The sequence below is a fragment of the Tinamus guttatus genome, unplaced genomic scaffold (assembly GCF_059628265.1).
Source record: "Tinamus guttatus ecotype Peru unplaced genomic scaffold, ASM5962826v1 Tinamus_guttatus_pri_ptg000260l, whole genome shotgun sequence".
NCBI lineage: Eukaryota > Metazoa > Chordata > Aves > Tinamiformes > Tinamidae > Tinamus > Tinamus guttatus.
In genome coordinates, this window is record NW_028288794.1 from 4403885 (window position 1) to 4427586 (window position 23702).

General features: G+C 42.1%; 1 protein-coding gene across 1 annotated transcript in view; it reads left to right on the top strand.

Moving 5' to 3' along the window:
* PDE11A (phosphodiesterase 11A) overlaps positions 1 to 23702 on the top strand; it is a 108442-nt gene that overhangs the window by 72587 nt on the left and 12153 nt on the right. The window contains exons 11-18 of the mRNA XM_088527055.1: positions 6226 to 6372; positions 6476 to 6583; positions 11233 to 11342; positions 13728 to 13818; positions 16103 to 16203; positions 18140 to 18217; positions 19550 to 19617; positions 22547 to 22617. Coding sequence (XP_088383181.1) covers positions 6226 to 6372; positions 6476 to 6583; positions 11233 to 11342; positions 13728 to 13818; positions 16103 to 16203; positions 18140 to 18217; positions 19550 to 19617; positions 22547 to 22617 — 774 coding nt within the window. The remainder of the gene's footprint in view (positions 1 to 6225; positions 6373 to 6475; positions 6584 to 11232; positions 11343 to 13727; positions 13819 to 16102; positions 16204 to 18139; positions 18218 to 19549; positions 19618 to 22546; positions 22618 to 23702) is intronic.

Genomic DNA, 23702 nt, shown 5'->3' on the forward strand with positions numbered 1-23702 from the left:
CTAGCGCGGCCCTTGTGCGCAGCACAACAGAGGCGGCGCAGAGAGACAGCCCTTGCCCTGAGACACGACCCCGCCAAATCGACTTCCCCTCCCTCGCGGGGATGGTGGCGCTTCCCGTTAGGCCGCGTCCAACCCGCATCTCTGGCAGTCGCCTCCAAGCAGGCCGAGCAACCCTAACAACAGCAAGGCTCAAGTAGCTACGCTGTGTTGCAAGACAGTTGCGGCCTTCCACCTCAAAGTGTTGTAGACGAAAGCAACTTCTTTTGTTTAAAGAGAATTTATAAAGATGGTGGGGTATAATACACCCCACCATAAATACATAAATACAAGGTTGAGGGCTGTTTTTTTTTTGTTGACAGAGCAGGATCTGTAAATTTAACAATTTCTCAAAAAAAAAAAAAAAAAAAAGTTGGTTATGGCGTCAATGACCTATAAACAGAGCTCTGTGCCCTGCAGGTTGGGGTTAGGACGTGGCTCCTGTGCCCCGTGCAGACCAAGGGATGCTCTGCAGGGAGAGGGGGCAGCTTTTCCCTCTGCTGGGTCTTCTGGGGCCCTTCCTCCCTGTTCCTGGGTCTTTTGGAGGAGGAGGAGGCAGCTCCTTTATGTCGCTCGCGCTTTCCCCTCCTAATTCCCAGGCATGAGGGGGTCAGGCCTTGTTACCTGTTCTGCTCTTCATGGGAGCAACAAAGATGACTTTCTGCTGGCTAAAGCCAAGTAAACCTGCGGTGGGAAACAGCAGCCGAACACCTGTTTTGTACCATGGAGAAAGATTTGACCTAGGTTTTCTGCTTGTAACTATTTAAAATTCGGTGACAGAGGCTGAATAGTTTTTCTTGTATGAGCTTCTTATTTGCACTTGTAGTTCTTTTTAAAAAAAAAAAAAAAAAAAAATCTCGGTTGTTGCTCTGTAGTATGTGACGTGCTGGTTATTTGCTAATTACCTGCAGAAAGGAGCCGAAAGGGCATGGAGACTCCCTGTGTGCTCAGGGAGATCATTGCCTAGAAAGTGATGCCTGTAAAACTCCACTCCTGAGCTGCTGTGGATATGGACTTTGGTCTTAAGAATAATAGATGCTCAGACCATTAATTGCTTTTATTTTATGTCTCTGTTCTTTTAAAATGGAATTTTCTTGTTCCCTTTATAGGCTGCCGTATATTTTGTTTCTATGTACCAGGAAACAACTTTAACACTAAGGATTGATTTTTAGCAACATAAATAATGTATGTTGTAGCTTTTCTATTATAGTTTGTAACAAAATTTTAAATGCAATATTTTTATCTTAGTAGCCTGTGAAATTTATTATTTCTTTTCATGGGTCTCATTTTGAGAAAGTAGTATGTTCAGAAAAGATTGCTTCATCAGGAACATTTAAGATACTTCCAGCTTTTAAACAGTTTTAGGCTCCCTTTGGAAACAGCATGTGAAATACTGTAATGACCTTGCCATTTAAAATATAAAATTTTGAAAAGACAAATCTTTTTCTCTCATACACACAGTTTTATGCCAAAAGCAAAAAATAAATATTATATTTTTTCCTAAGCCCCCAGTGCACGATACCTAAGTGCTATGATTGATACGTGATAGATTGCTTAGTGGCTTTTCTTGTCCTTACAAGAGCAGCTGAACATACAGCCTTCCAATGCCATGAGGCTTCTCTTATTATTAAAGCAAATACCAGTGTTTGTGCTAAATGGTAATTATATTCAGCTTTTTGAAACGAGACCAAATGCAGCTTGTTGTTCCACTTTTCACGTTTGCGTTACGTGCTACGCTGTTAATTTGCCAGCTGCGGATGCGGCCGCATACAGATACACTCAGGTTCTTCCTGCAGCCTTCGGGGCTGTGTGCGGGAGCAGCGCGACTCCCGGGTCCTGCAGATGCTGCTCCCGGGAGCGCTGGTGTCTGTGACTTGTGGACGTTGTTGGATGAAGCCCGGGCGCAGTCCGGGGTGAGGGCCGGGATCTCGGGCTGGGGAGGGAGAGGTCTCCTCAGCTCCCGCTTCCATCCGTCTGCCGCGACTCCTGCCCAAGCCCCGCTCCTGGTTCATCCCAGCCTGCAGTGCTCTGCGTGCCCCTTCCTACCGGGACCGCAGTCAGAGAAACAAAACTTGATGAAAGCTGTTGAAGGGCGAATAAGCTTTGGTCTCGCACGACTGCGAGTAAGTGAAAAATATGTCCACTGCTGCTCATGGCAATAGCCAATTATGAATACTTTAAAAGAGGCTTGAAGATATAAATATAATCAAGTATTTTTCGAGGCCTTTCCACACAAAAGGAACCCTTGCAAATAAATATTTGTACCATCAGCAATTACTGTCTCCTGTACAACTTGACAGAAGATTAAGTATGAGATTAAGACTGCATCATGTTTTTATTTTTCTGTGCAGTGTTTGATGATCTGACTGTAAGGATTTTCAGTTCCTAATCTGGGAGAGACCCCAGGCACAGAAATACTCAGCCTAAAAAGCTTTAAACTAAAAGAGTTTTTTTACTTATTTTGCCTAAGTTCTGTTGTCTTAAGCTCCAGTTTAATTGTTTAACTTTTCACCTGAAAATAATTCATCAACGTAAAGGGTGCATCAGGTCAGGTCTTGCTGCTCTATGGAAATCACAGTGCGTGGAGGCCGGTTCGGAGCCCCAGGATGTTAGGAAGGCTGTCGTGTCGTTTTGCCATTCTTCTGGTACAGCTGCACACGTATTTTGTGGGGTATCTGTGTATTTGTTACATATATTCATGCTTCTTTCTACTGTTTCTGTCTGGCCAGCAGCGTTTTCTGCTTAGGAAATGCTGGTAAATATTTAATGTTATTGTCCATGGAGCTACACACACACATATATATACATATATATATAGAAAGCAGACCATACTCTGTAGGGGAAGTTACCCTTACAGCATAGCTCTGATATCACGTGAAAGAAATAGAATATACCAAAGAGGAGGCAGGAGTAGTTTTTGAGCAAGGAAGGGCTGGAAATGTGTCTCCAGATCATATAATAGGAGGATATCTGTCAGGAGCCAGTGGCAGCTGCTATAACAAATGATTCAAGACAGGAAGTTTTCCCCCTTTGCCTTTCACTCATCTCAAAGGATCATTCCTGTATTCTTTATAACTGTAAACTGATTTAAAGACTCTTTTTTTTCTTCCATTGTCATTAATGAGTGCAAGAGAGCACGTAGCTGTATGTCCTGCCTGTTTCTCAATAGCAGTGTTGGTCCTTATGAAGTTACTAGTGCAGTACATGACAGAAATTGAAAGTAATGCTAAAAGTAAAGCTACTTGCAGTAACGCTAGCCAAGCTAAGTGTAAAACACTATCCCACTCAGGAGACATGCCCGGTAAGAGCAGCAGAAGTTTCCCTTTGCATGTGTTGACTGATTGCTGTTCCTTGCAAGTGATTGCTTTATTCAACCCTTGCAGTAAGGGCATTTTAAAATGCTTTGTGTATGTATCATATTGTATTCTTCTCACATGTATATGCAAACACACACATGCTGCCTGGAAGGAAAAAGAGGAATCCTTGTCTTTATGCTGATTTAGTTCCATGCTATGATGTAAAGAAACCTTTTGTGAGGCGTACATTTTCTGCATGTATTGAAGAACGACACGAAATCTTTGTCTTCAGCAGCACTGACACACAAACGTTGAGTACTGGCCTTTGACTGAAGTATTTCCCGTCCCGGTGCCTCCCTGAAGCCCCGACTCCGGACTCGGTGGATGTGGCAGCTTTCCTGCTTAGCTTTGGGCAGCAGCCGCCGCGCGGCTCCGCGGGATGGCGGGAGGGCCCCGCGCCGATGGCGATGGCGCTCGAGCGGGAAGGCGGTTCCCGCCACGGCAGGGCCGCGAGGGAGCGAGGAGCCGTCCCAGTACGGAGCGGAGCGCCAGGCGCCCTCCCTCCCTCCCTGCCTGTCTGTGTCCGTCCCGCGCGGCCCACGGACGCTGAGCGTGGGGCAGCCCCTGTCCGGACGCTGAGCGTGGGGCAGCCCCTGTCCCCACGCTCTCGATGGGGCCCTGGCATCCCCTTTCCTAGCTACCCACAGCGAGCGAGGTTATTCTCCAGCCTGGGAACTGCAGAGTTTTAGTTCATCAACCCAAACTTGTTTTCGTGGCACCTCGTGAGACCAGTTTTTGTTTTAATGCCAGCACTGGCTGATGGCCAAGGGAGGTATGTCCGGCTTCAACTTACAGTAAGCCCTCGCAAGCCACAGGAATCTTTCTCAGGGATGAAGAGCCTTGAAATTACTTGGTTTGCAGGGTGAAAAGACTTCAGTCTTTAATGTTCTTAATTGTTTCTAGAGGGAGGAAACTGAACTTCAAAACATTCAGAAGGAGGCAAGTCTTTTAAGTGATCTTAAAACACTGCTGTGGGGAGGGGGCTTTAAAAAATAATCATAGTGCAGGTGGGATTTTAATTGCCTGCCCCTTCCTCTTATTGTCGTGGTCCTTTCATCCCCTCTGTTTTCCAGTAAGGAAACGTTATTTCTGTTTATTTTGAGAAATCCAATGGAATTTCTCCTGCAGTGCAGCAAAATTTCAAGGCTGGGAATGTTTTAATATTCTGTATTATGAATATTTTTTATATCTTTGTAATTAAAAAAAATGAAGTTTTAATGACTGCTCTCCTATAAACCCTGGACTGCTGCATTTCCTATATAAGAAACTGAGGACAGACAATGCCAGGTGCAGCTGGAATATTGCTGCAGCCCCACAACATATCATTTTTTTAACATTATTCAAATTAGTCTCAACACTCATAATTCTGTTGTTTCCTTTATTGCTGTTGTAAAACAAATGGTTCTTTTATACAAATGTTATCTCCTGGCTATTAATTCAGCAGTTATTTTGGATTATGGCACTCCTGTTAAATTTAGGAATGTTAAACCTCATAAATATTTAAAAGTTTCAGACTGACATGGGAAGAAATTGTTTTTGACTCACTTTGTTAATATCCTGTTGTTCAGTTTATAATAGATTGGGAATATATTGTTATTTCTCCATTGTTCATCAAAGAAAAAGCAATTGCAGTCAAGCAACTGCTTGGAGTGTTTTCCCTTGAATTGTAACAGGTTGGTGAGTGTCAGCTTCCAGTGCAGAGCAGCAAGGGAAGTAGCTGTTCTCACTTTCCTTAAAGAGGAGAAAACATGCACGAAAATTTTAATCAGAGCCCCTCCCCACTTCAGAATTGCTGAAAATGCCACAGATGGTTGGTAAAGTATTTTTGGTAAAGTAATTCCAAGCGGATCTGCTTGGGATCGAGTACTTCTGCTGCCTCCGAATCCCTGTTCCTTAAGCTTGCTTTGGGGAAGCAGGTAGGTGCAGTGGGCAAAGGCACGGCCTCTGTTGGGGCGTTTTATAGAGGCTGCAAAATGAATGTGGTCGTGCAGTAAGTATCTCCCTCCCTGCGCTTCCAGCAGCGCCGCGAGTGCAGCCCTCGCTGCGCTTGCCCCGTCCGCCAGCCCGTGCGGGGTCACACCAGCACCCGTGGGTGCAGGCGGCACCGTTGCTGCGTGCTGGACCGAACGGGCCGTTTCCTTGCAGCTAGCAAGGCGCTTAGCACGGCAGCATTAGTGCTGCGTTACGGCTGGTTCACGCCTGTAAACTGAACTAAAAAGGACAAGGTAAAATGTAGGGTTTTCCTGTAGTGTGCCTACTTACTAAATGACCAGAATGTTTAAAATGATTTTTATATTTTGTATTACAGAAAAGTATTTCTGTTGGACGTTTATTACTCCTTTTGCTTCTGTGAATGCATGGTGCGCGGCATAGAGGAAAGGGCACTGGTGTACTCATGGGTGTAAAGACATTTGGATGCAGAAATTCTGCAGAGCCATATATTTACTTTGCAGTTCTGAATGGCAGCAATTAAAGTGCACAGCTGCTGGCTGTCCAGATGTTTCTTGCGTTGGAGCGCTGTAATTTGTACTGGGACACATCGTGCTACGGGGGTAGCTGTGGAGCGGCGGGCGCCACGCGCAGCTCCGGCTGGACCTGGGCCTGCTGCCTGTTCCCGTGGCTCCGGCTGGACGTGGCCCTGCTGCCCGCTCCCGTGGCGCCCCGGCCCCCCGTGCTGCCCGCGCGCAGATGAGGCAGGGGATGTGCCGGCAGGCCCACCCTGAGGCGTGGGACGTTTCTCTCAAGAGACTGGCAAAGGGGAAAAAAAAAAAAAAAAGAAAAAAAAGACCTGTGTTTTGAATCAGAAGTTTCCCTTTCCCTTTGGCGTTTTCAGGCAGCAAACATTCCTCCGGTGTCAGAGCTTGGCATCGATGACATCCATTTCGATGACTTCTCGCTTGACGTGGATGCCATGATCACTGCAGCCCTCCGGATGTTCATGGAGCTTGGCATGGTGCAGAAATTCAAAATTGACTACGAGGTAACCATCTGCTCCGCAGCAATGTCTGCTGCCGCGTCTTGGCACCGCGCTGGCCGTTTGTGCCCCTCAGTAGCCCTGACACGGGTTGTGCTTTGCATTTCAGACGCTGTGTCGGTGGCTTTTGACAGTTAGGAAGAATTACCGGATGGTTTTGTACCACAACTGGAGGCACGCTTTCAACGTGTGCCAGCTCATGTTCGCAATGCTGACTGTGAGTATCCAGCTACACACACAGTCCCCTAAGAGCTTTCCTTGTCTCGCTGTCTTACCTGTCCAAGCGTTTTCCCAAACTTTGGTATCTTTTCTAGTTATGGTTGTATTCATTTATTTCAGAAGGAAATCTACACCGCATTATGATATTCAACTTCGGGAGGCACATGTTTGGCAAAACTTTATAATGTTTTAGTGACAGCGATATCACAGGCACATTAAAGTGACTGAAAACAGATGGCAATCTTGGAGAGAGCTTGTTATTATACATCTTGATCTTACAATAATGTTTTTCTTTTGGAAGTCTTTGTTTTGGCATTTATTTCAGTCTCTTATGTTGGAAGCTACAAAACCATGGAGGATTAGAATCACAGTAGTAGTAGTATTTATTAAGTTGATATATTTTATTTTCTAGCATCTAAATAGTTGTAGAAGGTATTGCCTTAAAGCCTTTGAAGATCATCTTCCAATAGAGTAATTTGAAGAATCTTGTGTCCTCATAAGACACTGTAGCACTGCTGGCTCTCACTAACATCTATCTCTGTCAGTAGCTTTATCTCCTCCCAGGAAAGTAACTCCTGTTGACAGGAGCAGCACTTCTGTGCTCGCTCCTTCTCTCTGCTCTCCCCCTCCATGACACCAACCGCACCACATGAAAGAGTCATGTTCAGTAGAGGTTTAGTTAATTCCTGTGAGTGTATCAATAAAAAGACTGGTGGTCTTGTAACATTTAAAGTTCATATGGCTTGGTAGAAGGAACATGGCTTATTTTCCATTTTGGATTTACCCTATCTCCAGTTGAAAACTGAATTCAAATGTTTTCATTTTTTCTTCATTTTCAATTTTGGTATCAATTTTGATGCTATTGGCCATGTGACAATTGTGCATGTTTTTAATCTTGTGAAAAGTGGAAAAGTCTTTTGAAGCTTTTTTCCCCTTTTTGATGATTTTCTTTGTTTAAAAATTCCATGAATGTTCATGCTTTAGGGAGTTCAAACCAATACTCTGGAATTTGTGACTAGACACTAAAAAAAAAAAAGAGAACAGTGGGTGACTAATAAGCCTTTTTTTTTTTTCTTTCCTCCACCCCACACGAATTTCTTTGTGAGGAACTAACAAATGGAGGCATGCAGAAATGAAGGCAGCAGGTGCAAATACTGGAGTATTTCCTTTCCCAGGGACAGAGAGGAAGCGTGTGACACAGCTAAGGATAAAATCCACATCTTTGGAGCTGTGTAGCATGGTCTCAGTTGGTGCTGAGCTGCTCACGCCTCAGCAAAGGCCTGGAAGGAGAAACAGGTTTTCCTGTAAGTTATTTGCAAGGTAGCAGAAATGCCACTGGGCTGCCCTGTGCTGTGTTTTGAAGACACCTCAGTCTGTGGTAGTTTCCAAGGAAGGGCCTTACTGATGCGAAGGACCCTCTTTTATGGGTCTTTTGATTTAACACCTCAAGTATTTCCCACTTGGGCACGTTCCTAGGGCACACTACGGTGTTCCCGGGCTGGCTGCTCGGTGCTTTTACCAAGATGCCGTAGCTTGTGTCAGTCTTATTTGTGAGGCAAAACATCCCCTAGGTGGAGCTCGGAGGCCAAGTTTTCCGCAGGTCCTGGTTTTGGGTGGGAATCGTTGCTTCCACCTGGCAGCTTGTCCCAAGGTGACAAAATTGGCTGCCAGCAGAGAGAAAAAAGATCCCTCAGCATTAGCTAGGCAGCGGACGCAGCCCCAGGAGGCCTAGGTCTTAACCTGCTCGGAGTGTGGTTTGCAAAGCACGACTGCTGATAGCACAAGGACTGTTCTTACTCTGCTTTTTTCTTGCATGAACCATCTGTGCCTCAGTTTTTTGAAAAAAAACAACAACAACAAAAAAAGAGTAGGTCCTACTGTAACGTAGAGATGTCGAATTTGTGCTGCAGCAACCTCAAGAGGCCCAACAAGCTCCCATTTGAAGCAGTAGCAAAATTCAGCTGGGCTGAACAAGCTAACCAGCAAAAATCCCACAAAGCTTAACCCAGACGTTTCACTCCTATATCAGGTGTCTGTGTGTGTAAATGTATATTTGCTCTCTCCAGACAGGCACTGGAGAATCGTTAGCCCAGTGCTGAAGCTCTGCTTCTCTATTTCACACTCACCCAAATATTCCAGGGACGAGCACTGGAGCAAGACTGTTCCTGAGAGTTAATCACATTGGATGCGAATAAACCACGGGATCTAGCCCCAGCTGGCTTGTTCCAAATGCCTTTTTCTGACACACTTCATATAGATTTTTATTTTAAAAAGTAAAAATAAAAATGTAAGTAGTAAGAAATTAAAATCCCATCTGGTGTGCTAACAACATAACACATAAATGTAGGGCAAGATATAATGAATGCAATTCATTTCCTCACATGAAAGAATGACCTCCATAACTCACCGGAGACTCTGCCACTCATGAGTTATGGGTCATTCCTTTTCTCGTGAAAATAAATTCTGCTGCGCCATCGTCTATCGTTATGTATTTTTGCTCTCTATGTGTAAATTTACAAAATGGGGAAACATAATCTTTTCCTTCCTTGCATCATGTACAAAAAAAGATATCCTCTTACCCCTTAACACTGTTTATAAATTAAGTATTTTTATTAAATGAAATACGTTAGGTTTCTCTGTGTATACATATATGGAGAGAGATAATGTATATATCTATTCTCCCTGAGAAGATTTTTGATTAAGTAAAATGTTGAACTTATTCTTGAGATAGTTACTGTTAGTAAATTCCATAATCTTTTTTTTTGTGTGTGTTTGTAATAGAGGTTGTATCCTTGGGTTTAATCAAAACCCAAGTTCTAGGCTAACCCAAGTGTTAGGTTAGGGACCATTTATTGCAGCAACAATTTTCTATTATAAAGCTTCTAATTGCAGTGGTTTATAGGTCAGCCATGAACATTTCTCTGGAATGAAACTTGACACATGGCTTGTTGTCATGACAAGTATAAGAGAGAAAAAATAAGAGACCTTGATTATTCTTTGTTATATGACAGCAATATTTTAAAAATCAAAACAGAAAACACTGTTTTTCATATACTTCCTTTGTCCGTGTAGCTGTTATTGAAACTAAAATTTTGAACATAACATGGCTAGAAATGAGAAGCTCCTTCAAGGTAGTCAAGCCACTCAGTACGTGTATGTGTCCTGTATGAGTGAAACCTTTTTCCCTCAGTTTTGATTGTCTTTTTTTGATATGTGCACTTCGAGCCCTGTTAGAAAGCTTTCCTCGCAAGTCTTGCTCTTCCTTAATTTTCACTGAAATGTCTTCCTGGGCACGTGGGGGGTCTTGGCCCCCTCTACTGCCTAAATATTAACAGCCACACAGCAGATTAGAGAAGTAGGAGTTTGAATTTGAATATGAATTTACTGAAGTGGAATTTATGGTCTTCCAGGTTACTATCAGAGTTTTCATGTGGTGTTGCAGGACTTGACTTGCATCCCTGAGAGGGCTGCAGATCTCACCAGTACTCTCTTTGTACCTCATAGCCCTCTTTTTGCCAGTGGGTAAAATTTAGCTGCACTGAAAACTAGTGGAATTCAGGATTTCTTTCAATTTAATGCTCAGTCTAGGTTTGGTCTTCCTATCAATGTATATTTGTTTTATGTGTTTTTTTTCATAGTAACTAGGTCTTGGTGCTAACTAGAGTTGGTTGGAGACTGACACTGTGAAAGACGAATTACGACTTTCTCAGGCAGTGATTTTTTGCAGGCAGTTCTACCTTACACGTATCCGAAGCTGAAGAACCAGATTGTTTCTGTCCTGGGTAAGAGGCCCAGCCCAGCGAGGTGGTACCTCACACCGGCTGCACCCTCACACGTCCTCCGCGCAGGGTGCTTGGGGGATCAGGAGCAGTGGGGTCTCTTCTGTGGCCTGAGGCGGTTCTGGCAGAAAAACTGCTGTGGCAGCTATCCGTGAGGAGAAATAGAGCGAGAAAAAAGTGTTTCTAGGCTCAGTTCCCCCCATGCCAGGCATATCTGTTCAGATCTGGTTGTGGGGAATTTCAGCACATTAAATTTTAAAATGTTCCCTCAAACTCAAGCAGTTATCTGCAGCAGAATGATCCCTTTTGAAACAAAATCTCCTCAAAGCACGTCACATTGTATCACGGAGAGTCAATCACTTAATAGATTGTAATGCTTAGATAGAATATATTTTGGCTGGTGTATTTTATGGGTCTTTTGATTTAACATCTCAAGTATTTCCTACAGCAGGAATTGCCTAACATGGTCACCTCAGGACCAAAGAAATCTGTGTCAAAGGACTTCTCTTGATAATTTCATAATCAAATGAAATTTGGTTTGTTTTGCTCTCTCATGAAATTTCAGTTCCTGTCTTAGTGTGTGGTTATTTTTTTATTTTTAGCTCTTTTCTCCTCCAGTGCCTTCTGGGTAGTGGGGAAATGGCAGGTTGGAAACGCAACAGAGAAATCACAGATCACTCCAGGGACATTATCTATTCTGCTAACCATCTAACAGAGTGCAGGGAATATAATATGACAATAAAGCATTTATCTTCTCCTTACTGAAAGGTTTGTGGTATCAAAACAAAGTTGACTGTTACTCAATGGACTTGCATTACTTATCTATTCTGCTTCTGATGGTTACAGCTGCTATTTTTTCTGTTCTCAGACAGCAGGATTTCAGCAGATTCTGACTGAAATTGAAATCCTTGCTTTGATTGTGGGATGCTTGTGTCACGACCTTGACCACAGGGGAACCAACAATGCCTTCCAAGCCAAGTAAGTTTTATAATTCTTATTACTTTAATTTGTTTTTCTTCCACAGAAGAGCAAAAGGTGACCAGGATAAAGAATGACTTGTTAATTCCAGGCCTCCAAGGCCAAGGTTCTTATTTTTGTGTGTAGTGAGGGACTATCTGTCCTTTTTTTTTTTTTTTTTTTTTTTTTGAGTTTTGAGTTTTCGAATTGGCTACCCAGGGAAGTGATCTGTACTTACTGAATGTGATGCTGGGTTTTGTAGTCAGATTCTTACATGACTTAAATTAAATCTTGCTCTTTGTGTCTTTTTCGATTACAATATGATTTTTATTCTACTCAAGACACGTGGGACTAGATCTTGCAGCCCTGACTTCTACGTTTTTTTTATTCTCCAGAGTGTTTCACTCAGACACATGCAGTGAGATAGAAGCAGGTTAGTAGAAGGTTCAGCAGTATTTCTCCTTACTGGGAGGTAAGAGAATTCCCTTGACCAAGGTCAAATTGAGCCCAGAATCTGTGTTTTAAAGGCAGCAAGAGATGCCCCTTGGCAACATCCTGGCTCAGCTCTGAAAGGGAGCTGTCAGTCATGTGTAATTCTTCTCCATAGTGGTGGTATTTGCTGACTGCCCAGGCCAGCTTGGGAGACTGGGGAGGAGACCTCGCAGCTCTGTTGTCCTGCAGATCCCAGGCTGTGCTTGCAGCTCTGTCTGTTCTGCCCTGTTCTGGGGGCAAGTGGTCAAAAAGTTGTCCGAAGATATTCAAAAGACAGGGAGATGCTGTGTTAGCCTGCTCTGTCCCACAGTTTCAGGTGCAGAAGAGGCCCTGTTTGCTGCAACTTGTGTATGCAGGGACTGCTGCACTCCTGGGGCAGAGGTGCCTCACTGAACAGCTCTCAGACTGATGTCTCAGATGTTCTCCAAGCTGCCATGGCCTGGGTTGTTTGTGTCACTGTACGTTCCCAATGCAGCAACAACACTGTCTGCATCTTCAGTCATCATAGCCAAGAAAATCAATTGCAGTGGCCAAGAGACAGAGCTCCTGGTGCAAAGGTTACCAGGCACTGCTAGATGCCTTTTTGCAGCCAAGTCTGGAAGAGAATCAGAAGAGATGGAGCAAATAGGAAGCTCAGGTGATTGCTTTATGTTCCTGATTTACAAGAATGGCATGTAAGGCTTGCAGCTCCACAGTTTTAGGCCCTTATTAAGTTAACTACTTCTTTACTGTACTGTTACACAGCCGTATCTCTTGGGCAGAGGGAGGGTAGATTAGAAGTAGAGGTTTCAGCATTTGGCCAGTTGTCCTTGTCGTTTGACAGCTGAGTACAAAGTATTCAGTGCAGCTCTGTAAAGACTGAAGACACAGGAAAGACAAACATCATCACACATGTCTAAGGTAGCTCTGCAAACAGAAGCTGTAGCTTTTAAAACAGCAGCTGTGATTTATTCCTGTAACTTAAAAAGTTAAGCATCATTTTTCCTAACTCATCTTCAAGGTTCGATACTGCTGTTTTGCGTGATGAAAGTCCCAGCGTAAATGAGGGAAGCAACGTCCCAGTTGTCTGAACTGGCGCTGTTACGGTCCTCAGTACTAGATCTTCTAGAGTTGATGTTTCCTGATGTTTCCTTTTTAATACAGTTGCCCTGGATAATTAAATAATCAGCATGTTGTGCTCCGGGGAGACTCTTTCTGTTTGTCTCTACCATAATCTCTGCTACTCATTTCTTTGGAAAGAAAACCCATCTCATTGCTTTAGGTTGGGTCCCAGAAGTGAAGTAGCGGTGGACATTAATTGCCCTGGCAATCCAGTCCTGTTCCCTGTACTTACTGGCAGTTCTCAATTTCATAATTGCATTCCATGTTTTTTTTTTTGTCCTTTAAACTTGGAAAACCCATCTGCTCTATGCCTTTTGAATCCAATTTTGTTTGAGACAACAAATGTATTTAGCAAAATAAATTCTAAGGAGATGTTAAGCTTTCTTTTATGTTCCTGCATATGTATATATATTTCATTTCACTTCTGATTTTTAGTTTACCTTAGTATTTTTCAACTGCTGTGTTTTATGGACTGTAGAGACAGGCACTCAGCTGCATTTAGAACATTTTGTTTGTCTGTTTCAAATCCACTGTTATTGCATCTACTACAAAGCCTTAAAAGAAAAGATCATCCCTGCCTGGGACGTTACAGTTTGTCTTTACTGTAGCCTGCAGCATCTCTGTGGCTGAACCACCGAGGCGTTTTTGAAAGCTGCATTCCACAGTTTCATGTTCCGGAATAACCCTTAGTTTGGCCCCTTGCTGGAAGGACTGTTTGGAGTGTGAGCTGTCTCTGGCGTGGTCGCGGGCCGCGCGCCTCTGCTCCGTGCCGCGGCGGGGGAGCCCTTGCTGACTGCCCGTGTTGTGTTCCAGGAGCGGCTCAGCCTTGGCTCAGCTCTACGGCACCTCGGCTACCTTGGAGCACCACCACTTCAATCACGCTGTCATGATTCTCCAGAGCGAGGTACAACAGCAGGGCTATTAATCTCGCTGCGAGCTGCCGGGCACTTGCAGCCAGGGAAAGGAAATACCACACACACTACCTTTTTAATGCCCTCTCCTTGAGGAATTATTTATTGGTTACCACAAAGGTCACAACTAGCACAAAATTAAACAACTACGAATGCTGTTCATATAGCCCAGAGGTTGTATCTGTTTCAATCAGCTAGCAGCAAGGAGAACTCACCCTACTAGGTGGCCAACTTTTACTCCATCGTCTTACAAATATCCTGCTTGGTGCAATGAGAGGTAGAGGAGCTCTTACCTTCCCACAGGTGCGTGTCCAGTCTATCACAGTCATCCCTTCCTGGGCCAATTTAATGTTTTGACTGTTCTTTTGTAATCAGTATTTTCATAATGGTATTGAATTACTTTGTTAAATGACTTTTTTTATAATTACTCTTCAGTGTTGCTGTACGGTCCAGAGTACACGAGCTGCTTTGCAGATTTGTATAAAGATACAGTTCTTGCCTAAAAGATCTTTTGAGTAATGGCATGTGGCATGCACTAGCTGAAAGACCCAGCAGGCAGGGGGAGGAAAGGATGGACCCATGTTCCTTACAAAACCGTGGTCATGATTTGGTAATTACACAGAAAGCTCATTACAACATGTGTTCAGTGTATAGAAAACAAAAGTATTGTTGACATTTACCCAGCTGGAGGCTCTCTGCTGCTCTGCAGTAACTTTCAAAGAGCATTTGGGAGTGCCCTGTGATCACAGGCAAATAGGGACAAGGTGGCTTGGCCTGCGTTTCCGTGTTGCAGGTATCCGGCATGGGATGCTGGCTGTGCTTCTGGTATTCAGTGTCTTGACATTATGTTAAAAATGTGGATATGGAAAAGGAAAGCCCCAACATCTCAAATAACATCTTAAATAAGCAACTCTATCTGCATAGCTTAGGCTAGCTTAATTAGAAGGTAATAATTGGAATTAAATGGCCCTTTATACTAACAGAGGAAGGCATAACAAAAAACTTAAAATTTGAAAGTTAAGCGTAGCCATTCAGAACAGGGAAAAGGGACACAAAAGAGATTTCAACTGCTAGAAGAACCTTTCCTGGGAAGCAGTGAATTCTGTTTCTTGGGATCTTCACCATAGCAGAAGGTCTTTCTGGAGACAGGTTCAAAACAGGCATAAATGGATGAAAGTTGATAGTTATATCAGAACAGATGCCTTTTTTAAAAATCTTTTCCCAGCTTTAAAATCAAGAATTCTTTTTACCTGCAATATACTCCAGCTTCCTTCCTAGATATAAAATACTACTTCCTTGAAACACAAGGTCTCCTCTTTGATCATCAAGCATCTTCTTCAGGTCCTTATTTCTTGATCAGAAAATTAATCCCAGTGGGATTTTTATCCAGTTTTCGGTAGTGAAACACAACATCCATCAGTTCGGAGTAAGTGTACCCTTTCATTTATGTGACTTTAGTCATATGTGACTAGAATATTAGTTTTGCTCCTTTTAGTTTGTTTTCTGCAGGGCTTATTGGAGAAATCTAAGATCTCCGTCCTTTTTTTTTTAGAAGGATCTCTGTCCCTCCCCCCCCCCTTTATTTTTTTAAAAAAAGAAATTCAGTTACAAAAGCCCCTTCCTGCTTCCAAATATCAATCTTAAATAGTTTATTTCCTTTTGTACTGGCTATGGAGCATCCTCCAAGATATTAATCCATGATTCCTTAGAAACTCATGTACTGGGGCCCCAGTGCATCAGACTGCCGTTTTTCAGGCTGTGCAGCGAGGGTTTGTGTGCCCTGTAAGACAACCTCGTAATAGTCAGGGCGAGCAAAGATACTGGTTTGAATGAAAAACTGATTTAGTGTCTTGGACTGCTCTACAAGCAGTTTGTTTGCCTGCAAGCAGCAGTGCAGATAAATCTATTAGGAGCACAGCTCAGAAGCTGCAATGCACAGCTCCCCACAACATATAATAAGAGGAAAGATTGAGATGTATCCCTAGTTTTTCTCCATAAACTGAATCTGCGCAGAGTCAGATCAAAGAGTAAATCTTCTCTCAAGAGGCTATAATTTCAGCAGAGTTTAGAGGAGTATTCAGGGTGCTTGATTACAATGGTCAACTCTTCCACCCCAATGTAATCTCAGTGGTATTAACATTATTATTTTGTCATAGTTTTGCCATGAATCAGAAGAAGCCTCTGCTACAGGGAAGCAGTAGACTAAAGAGTTAGAAAACCTTTTAAAAACCTATATTGATTGCCAGCCTTTTACCTCCTTTATCTCTTTCATTACAGGGTCACAACATCTTTGCTAACTTGTCCTCTAAGGACTACAGTGACCTTATGCAGCTTCTAAAGCAGTCGATATTGGCAACAGACCTGACTCTGTATTTTGAGTAAGTATTGGCATTTTTTGTATTTGACAAATGAAAATTCAAAGAACGTTCTCTAATGACCTATTAAATACCAATAAGGATATATAACATGAGAAATTACCGTTCAGCTGTGGTTGAAGAGATTTAGTCTAACGCTTAGTGTATCTTAGGCTAATAGAAATATCTCAAGTGTCCAAATAAGTTTTACTTTAATGCGTAGCATGTGTGTACAAACAAAAGGCAAGAGAAGCCATAGGCTGATACACTTCAGAGCAACCCCAGGAACCTGCACAGCCCTGTAATTCCGCTGTTGTTTCTGTGGTAATTTCTTTGGGCATTTAGAAAATCAAGAGTAATTTGAATAATTTGAATATTTTATAAATCTGACATTATTACGCTGGGCACTGAAATGTGAGATGTGAAAAGCCACAGCTGCCTGTCCTAATAGAACATGTAGTTGGTGATGATTGCTCAGGATTAGGCTGATTTGAAGTTTATGTGCCAGCTACTCTTGGCCACTAAAATTTTCATCGTTGCAGTATTTATATCCACTGGGGCCATTATCCCATGAACTTGTATGAGAGAAATGAATTTTGTTTTCTGCTTGTGTGACTTTGCATTGTGCTGGCAAATTTTGTAATGTGAAACTGTTTTATATCTTGTTTCATAAAATGTAAAGAGATTAGATATTATCACGTAGTCCCTATCTCTTTATTCTAGTTGCCATCCTGAAATCCATTACAAAAGGACCCTAAAGCAGGAGTGATGAGTAGTCATATAATGCACTCAAGGAGCAGAATAATGCAATATGGCCCATTTAAAAATTAGTCTGGGATAGTGAGCAATGTTCCCAAGGTCTCTCACTCCTGTCCGCATGTTCACCACCATCAGACTTCACTTTCACAGTTATATGTCACACATTTGAGCATGAAATGAATGGAAAATGGGGTACATTTGATATGTTGATATTCTGTGTTGATATTTGTGTGTTGAGAGTTTTGTATTTTCTACATCCAATGTTATCAACTCCCTCATGTTAGAAATCTGACTAGAAGAAATTTCTTCTAACATAAAGAAATTTCTTCTTGATGAGGGGATAGCACAGGCCCTTATGAGATGGGGCTCCTGACTGTCATTCAGAAAGTAGTTATTCTGTTTCCAGGTGTGTGTGTGTCCTGAGCATGTCACTTCACTATTTTCCCTATTTATTCTCCCCTTGCTAGGGCAGGCTCTGTTCCACGCTGTGTGCAGTAAGAGCCCTTGGATTCTCAGTGTGCATGGCCATAAAAGATACAGACCATGATAAGTCAAAATTTTGATACCTAACGGCTCCCCAAAAGTGTTAGCACACCCTGACTCATATTTTATCAGGCTTTGAGGAACTAGAAAAGATCTTCCAGAAGACAAACCATGGGACCAAGCAGGGTGACCTAGTTTCTAGTTTATAAAAGCTACTAACTCACTGTGAATCCCGCAGCTTCAGAGTCTCAGTTCTCTTCCCTGTGTTGAAAATAACAGTACTAAGACATTTCTGAAAAACAATTCAGTATCCAGAGTTTAAAAAAGGGCTGGGGAGAGAAAAAAAGATATTTTGCAAGGATAGGCAAAGACAAATGTGCAGGTTTTAGGGTTATTGCTACTGTCTGTCTGCCCACTGCTCTAGTCAAATATTTCATGCTTCCATGGAAGACTGAACATCTTGGAATCCTTTATATCCCTATCAGGGAAAACCATAAATACAATCTCTCTTTTACCAGGCAGCTCTGACATTGATGACAGGCACTGATAGAACATGGTTGGAAATTAGTATGTTTTGCTTGAACGGGCTGTCGGTGCAACATCTCCAGCGATAACGCATGGGGTGTCAGGGCTTTACATTGCCAAGAGGACAGTGTTCCTGCTGCTGCGCTGCCCGGGAAGGCTCTGCTCCCTCCTCTGATGCTCTGCTTTGTTGCAGGAGAAGAAGCGAGTTTTTTGAACTTGTCAGCAAAGGTGGTTATGACTGGAATATTAAAGACCATCGAGAAATGTTTCGGTGAGTACCATTATTTCCGGCTTCCTGGTTGTTTCAAGGTGTAGCTGTATTTGTTTAAAGAATTTTGCTTGCAAGGGAGAGAAGACTGCAGTTATAAGGAAAGGGGCTTGTTTTAAAATAAACACGTGATTTCTAAAGACTGTGAAACCAGAAACAAGCACGAAAGGAATCAGTATGAGCTCACCTTTTCCATTCCTGTTTCTGCCTTCACAGTCCATGACCTGTTTTCATCCCTTTCTCCTACCTTCATCAGTTAGCTCCCAGCCCTTCCCAGCTTTCTGTAGAAAGCACCCCTATTCTGCTTCAGGAATTGAGGACCCTTCTTGCTCCTTTCTTTTTCCTTCCTCATCTCAACTGTTTACGTCCATGGGCCAAGTTTCTCTCTTTCCTGGCCTGCATGTGAGGATTTGCAGATGTGCTGTCCTCTTTTGGCCCTCAGAAATGATGTGGGCCTGCCTGCCCTAGGAACCCTGTTGCAGGGTGGTACACCCTGCCTAAATGAAGTCTTTTGCATATGCATGTTTGACTGTCTCAATTTATCTGAAATTTCATTAAAATCGTGTTTTCCTTTTGGTCTTTTGATTGAAATATTGTTCATTTTCTATTTTCCATATCATTTCACCCATCCCTAATTTTAGATTTGGGCAATATATTTGATACTTCATTTTCATTGCCCTTGTTCCTCATTTAAACTTTCTCAGACTTTTATCTGCATCATGTACTGTACATAAACGCTTTCTACAGCTGAATGGTTTCTTTCTTCCAATGCATATAAAACATGGTTGTAGCCAGGTATTAAACTACAGTGGAACAGTCTAGCTCATATAGTAAATCTTAATTTTTTATTGCAGATGAGCAGTAGAAACTGCTTAAGCAGTGTCTAGGATGCCTCTTATGATTACAGGTTCTCTTGCTACAGCAGTCCCTTGCAAATAGGCAAATAAATTAATCCTGTTTTCGGGTGTTGTTATTATATAATAATACCCTTCCTTATATCACGTGAGGCACATGCTTTCGGCTATATTATCTAAATTAATATGAACAGCATTAGGAAGACTGCAAAATTAGCAATACCATTTCTTTTCTGGTATGTGCAGTACCAAAACTTCATCTCCTGATGACCTGCAGTGCATGCGGCTGCCTAGGCACAATTGTGATGTAAAAGCAACACTGGGGGCTGAGATTTCAAACATGACATTCTTTTCTGGAGGAAAAGGAGGTGCCCGGGCTGACCCTTTATATATGTATTGCTTATTTATGCATCCAGAACAGAATTGTTTAGAAATCCAACAAAGGTTGATTCAGCTTGTATTGTTCATTTCTGTTTTTCAGATCAATGCTAATGACAGCCTGTGACCTTGGAGCTGTGACCAAACCGTGGGAGATTTCAAGACAGGCAAGTCATGATTAATAGCAGGGCTGGGAAGAGGCGGGACTCATGGGACAATATTCCCAGGGCCCTGTCTTACAGGGACCAAACCTGGTATCAAGTTACAGCAGTGTTAATGCTGTTAAAAAAAAAAAAAAAAAAAAAAAAAAAAACAGCAGGGGGTTTCTGCAAGGAATGGTTTATTGCATAATCTGTTTGTTTGCAGTGCTGGACAGCAGTTTGGAGGCACCTGAACAGATCTGGTTTGATAACCTCTCCTTCTCTTACAAACCTTTTAAAAAATGGACAGATTAAACAAACAAACAAAAAGTATTAGCTGCATGTAGTTTTGCTTGCTGGGTTTGTCCCAAAGCTTCTCCTTGTGGTGTAGATGGCAGTGACAATATCTTCCCTAAAGCAAAAGCACCAGCAGATGATCTGCAGACTTCAATTAACATCGAATCTTCAGTGATGGTGATGGGAACGCTGCAAGTGCAGTATACAGCCTTACTCAGCATCCTGTACTTAAAAGTAAACAAAAACTCGGGCTTTTGCTGCTGCTACACAATACTCAGGTCCAGCATTTTCTACAGCAAGAGACTAAAATGTGAGAAAGGGACCTGCTGGTTTGCTGCTCCGAGGCTCATCCCAAGAGCCTTGTGCATTGCCACATGGTTTCCCCTCTTCCAGGAATCCTTCCTTACTCTACAGCCATCATTAATATTTTCCTCTTTCCCAAGCTAATAATACTCTGTCCTGTCCTTAGGTCCAGAACAAGTAGGCAGGCTATGTTGGGAAAGTGGGGTTTGCAGGAATATGCAGCCTCAACCAGCAAAGAGAAAATACAGCAATGCAGTTCAGTGTAGGTAAGCAGCTGGCACAGCTTGACTAGCTTTTTAACAAAAGATTGTTTAAAAATTGGTGTGGAGAAGTTAGGCAAGTGAGAGGAGAGTAGCCGGATATTTTGGAGATAGACAGATGGAAGCAGCTGGAAAGGACTCGTGTGCTTTCGCAGCAGTGCACGCGCATTACTCAGGCAAAAAGCATTCATGTGGTAAGGGCTTCAGTTCAGCCTGCAGTTTTATCAAATGAATATAGTTTGGTTTTGTAAGCAGACTATGACAATAGTCCTTGTAAGGCTGTTATTTTGCTCAGTCCAAATGTGATTACCCCCTCAGAAGTGAGGGAGGATGCTCTTACCCCGCAGTGGAAAAGGCACATGGGGCTCCTCAGCAGCACCAAACCACAGCTGTGGTACATGCATCTCCTCCTCATTTTTCCTCTCTAACCCAGCTGGTTTCTCCATTTTCTTTGACAGACAGAATGTCAGGTAGGAGCTGCTTTCCATGTTGTGAATCTTTGTGCTATGGTGCTGAATCAGTGCTGATGCCTCTGACAAACTGGTTTTTTACTCTTACCACTTTTGAGGTCTGCTGCAAATTGCTCTGCAGCCTCTCTACAAATTTGTTTCATGTTGAGAAGTCCAGTCAGGGAGTGGCTGGAGCATTATCTGGTTGAGCACAGAGGCCAGAAAGTTCACAGAGAAAATTCAGGGGAAATATTTGGACCTCAACTGTGCATAAAGGAAAAGAACATGGGAAGTGAGGGAGAAAAAGATCTAAATATGTGAATCAAAGGGAATAGAGATCAATGTGCAAAGGCAAACTTTAAGAAGTCAGGATAGAAACAGACAAAAGCGGAGGGAAAAGGACATAAGGAGAACATGACGAGACACAAAGGTGAGAATGCATCTTGATTATTTCTGTGCAATATTCTCGGCAAACCCTTAATTGCTGCTTGACAACAAAAGTTAATTATTCTTCCATCTGGAGTACTGATCCATATTTTTTTAGTGTGCTGGCACTTCATACATTATCAAAGCTCCAAACTATGGTAGCTTGATTGAAGATTTTAGAGTATTTTATAATATCACTTCACCTACATATAATTTATTTTGAGACTCGCTATTTCAATTGCAACAAGCTCAGGTTTGTGAATGCTAACTACCACACAATTGCTCGACCAAAAAATTTCGAGATTTTTTGAGAACCCTGTTGTGCCGTGGCATTATGAAACCATTTTCCATCACTGCACTTGAAAACAATAAGCAGGCATGGGAAGAAATTTGCTGGATGTCACCCTCAGTAGATAGATAAGTTTCCTCGCACATGTACCTACCTTCTAAACTCCCAACTCTGAGAGAAAGTAAAGTTTCCTTAGGCTGCTGTATCGGGGTTGCTCACTGTGCGACTGCTTGAAACTCCTTTTGTTCTCACAGCTAACTTGTTTTTAAATCTCATATTCATCCAAGAAGCACAGAGCTCTTAACATCTTCATTCACAAGAGTCAGGAAGACACATTCCACCTTCTGTCCCAGCAGTTCTTGTCTTTAATCCAATACAAAATCACAATCTGAGTTCACATTTGGATGTTCAGGTCCTATAGTGATGACAATTACAGAAAAAAAAAAACGAAGCCTGGTGGAAAATATCCTTCTATGATCTTGTGTTAAATGTAGGCTACACAGATTACTTGTTAATTAATTTTCTTTAACAAGAGAAGTTGTTTCAATAAGGTAACAGCCTGTAAATACACCGGAAGCTCTTGCACGCCTTAAAAAGCAGTTATACAGAGATAATTATAGATGCCAACAAGAAACTATAATTCTCCATTCTTTTCTCAATACTTGAATGCATGGAACTTCAAAGAGCGTTGTCTCCACATTGCAATGCAATTCCCCCAGCTCCTCATCAACAGATGATAAAAATGGTAGGTGCCTATGGCTATCTGTACCCACTGGGGCTCAGTTCTGAAAGATACACAAGTATCAGTAATTAAGTGGGGCTATAAAGTTCTTTACGGTTAAGCATAGGCTAAAGTCATAGACTGAGTAACAATTCATGATCCTAAAATTATGTAAAAAGAACTCTTATCTTTATCATGATTTATGTTTTAGGCAGCTGAACTGGTAACCAGTGAGTTCTTTGAACAAGGAGACAGAGAAAGATCTGAACTCAAGCTCACACCTTCGGTAAGTTTTTATCACTCTGAAATAGCTCCCTACTTGGATAGCATAAGAAAATATCATTGCATTCATTCAGGAAAACAAATTGTATTTTGTATGGAGAGAAATGTCTTGGAATAAGTAAAGGCTCAGTCCAACAAGGAGGCGCATTAGAAGTATTACATCTAATACAGAGTATTCGAACCAAATTATGAGATAGTTAATGAAATCAAAATTTTCAGGTTTACTTTATGCTGCAGCCATTTGCTATTTGTATTATTTGATGTATCAAATGCTGAAAAGGCATTTCTGTAATATGTAACTACACAGAACACTGCGGATGGAAAGTGGAAGATAGGTATAAATTAAATTATAAGTGGAAGATAAGTATAAATTACCAAACAAAAACAAAGAGGAAGAAAAGTTTCATAAAGGTTTTCTGTGAGTGATTTGAAGAGAAAGCCTTACCCAGGTTACATACCTCAGAAGGTTGACAAACCATTATAGAGATGAAACAGGAGAAGGGAAACAAGAAAGTTTTCAAAAGAATTCTACTTACGCTTTATGCTTCTAAAAACAGACAGTTCTGTTGGTTCAGACTTGTTCTCACTTTGCACATGATATTTGCACATGAGCACACTCCCCGTAGAGATATAATGAAGTTAAAAAAATAGCTATTCAGTTTGAAGTAAACAAAACTCAGCTACAAAATATGGCTTTCTGCTTGTACAGTGTCACAGCTTGGGAAATTAGCGGATGTCTCTAGAGTTGTTCTGTGGGTGCATCTTCCCCATAAAAGAGTAGCTAAAATCCAGTAGCACAGTCATCAGTTGGTCACAGCACGGCACGCTAGCACAGTTCTAGTCCTGAGGAATGGCAGGTTCCATTCCCTATAATGTGTCCCTTTCCTACCACGTGTATAGAAGTTACAAAGTGTTTCTCACACTAATAAAGCATATAAGTAATTTTTTTCAACACATACATTAATGCCCAGGTCTAGCAACCTTAATAGCATGTTTCAGAATATTTTTATATACTGCATTTTAGTCATACTGTGAACTTGGTAGAAGTGCAGAGAAAGACCAAAGCCAGAGTTTTCTTTGGATTCCTCA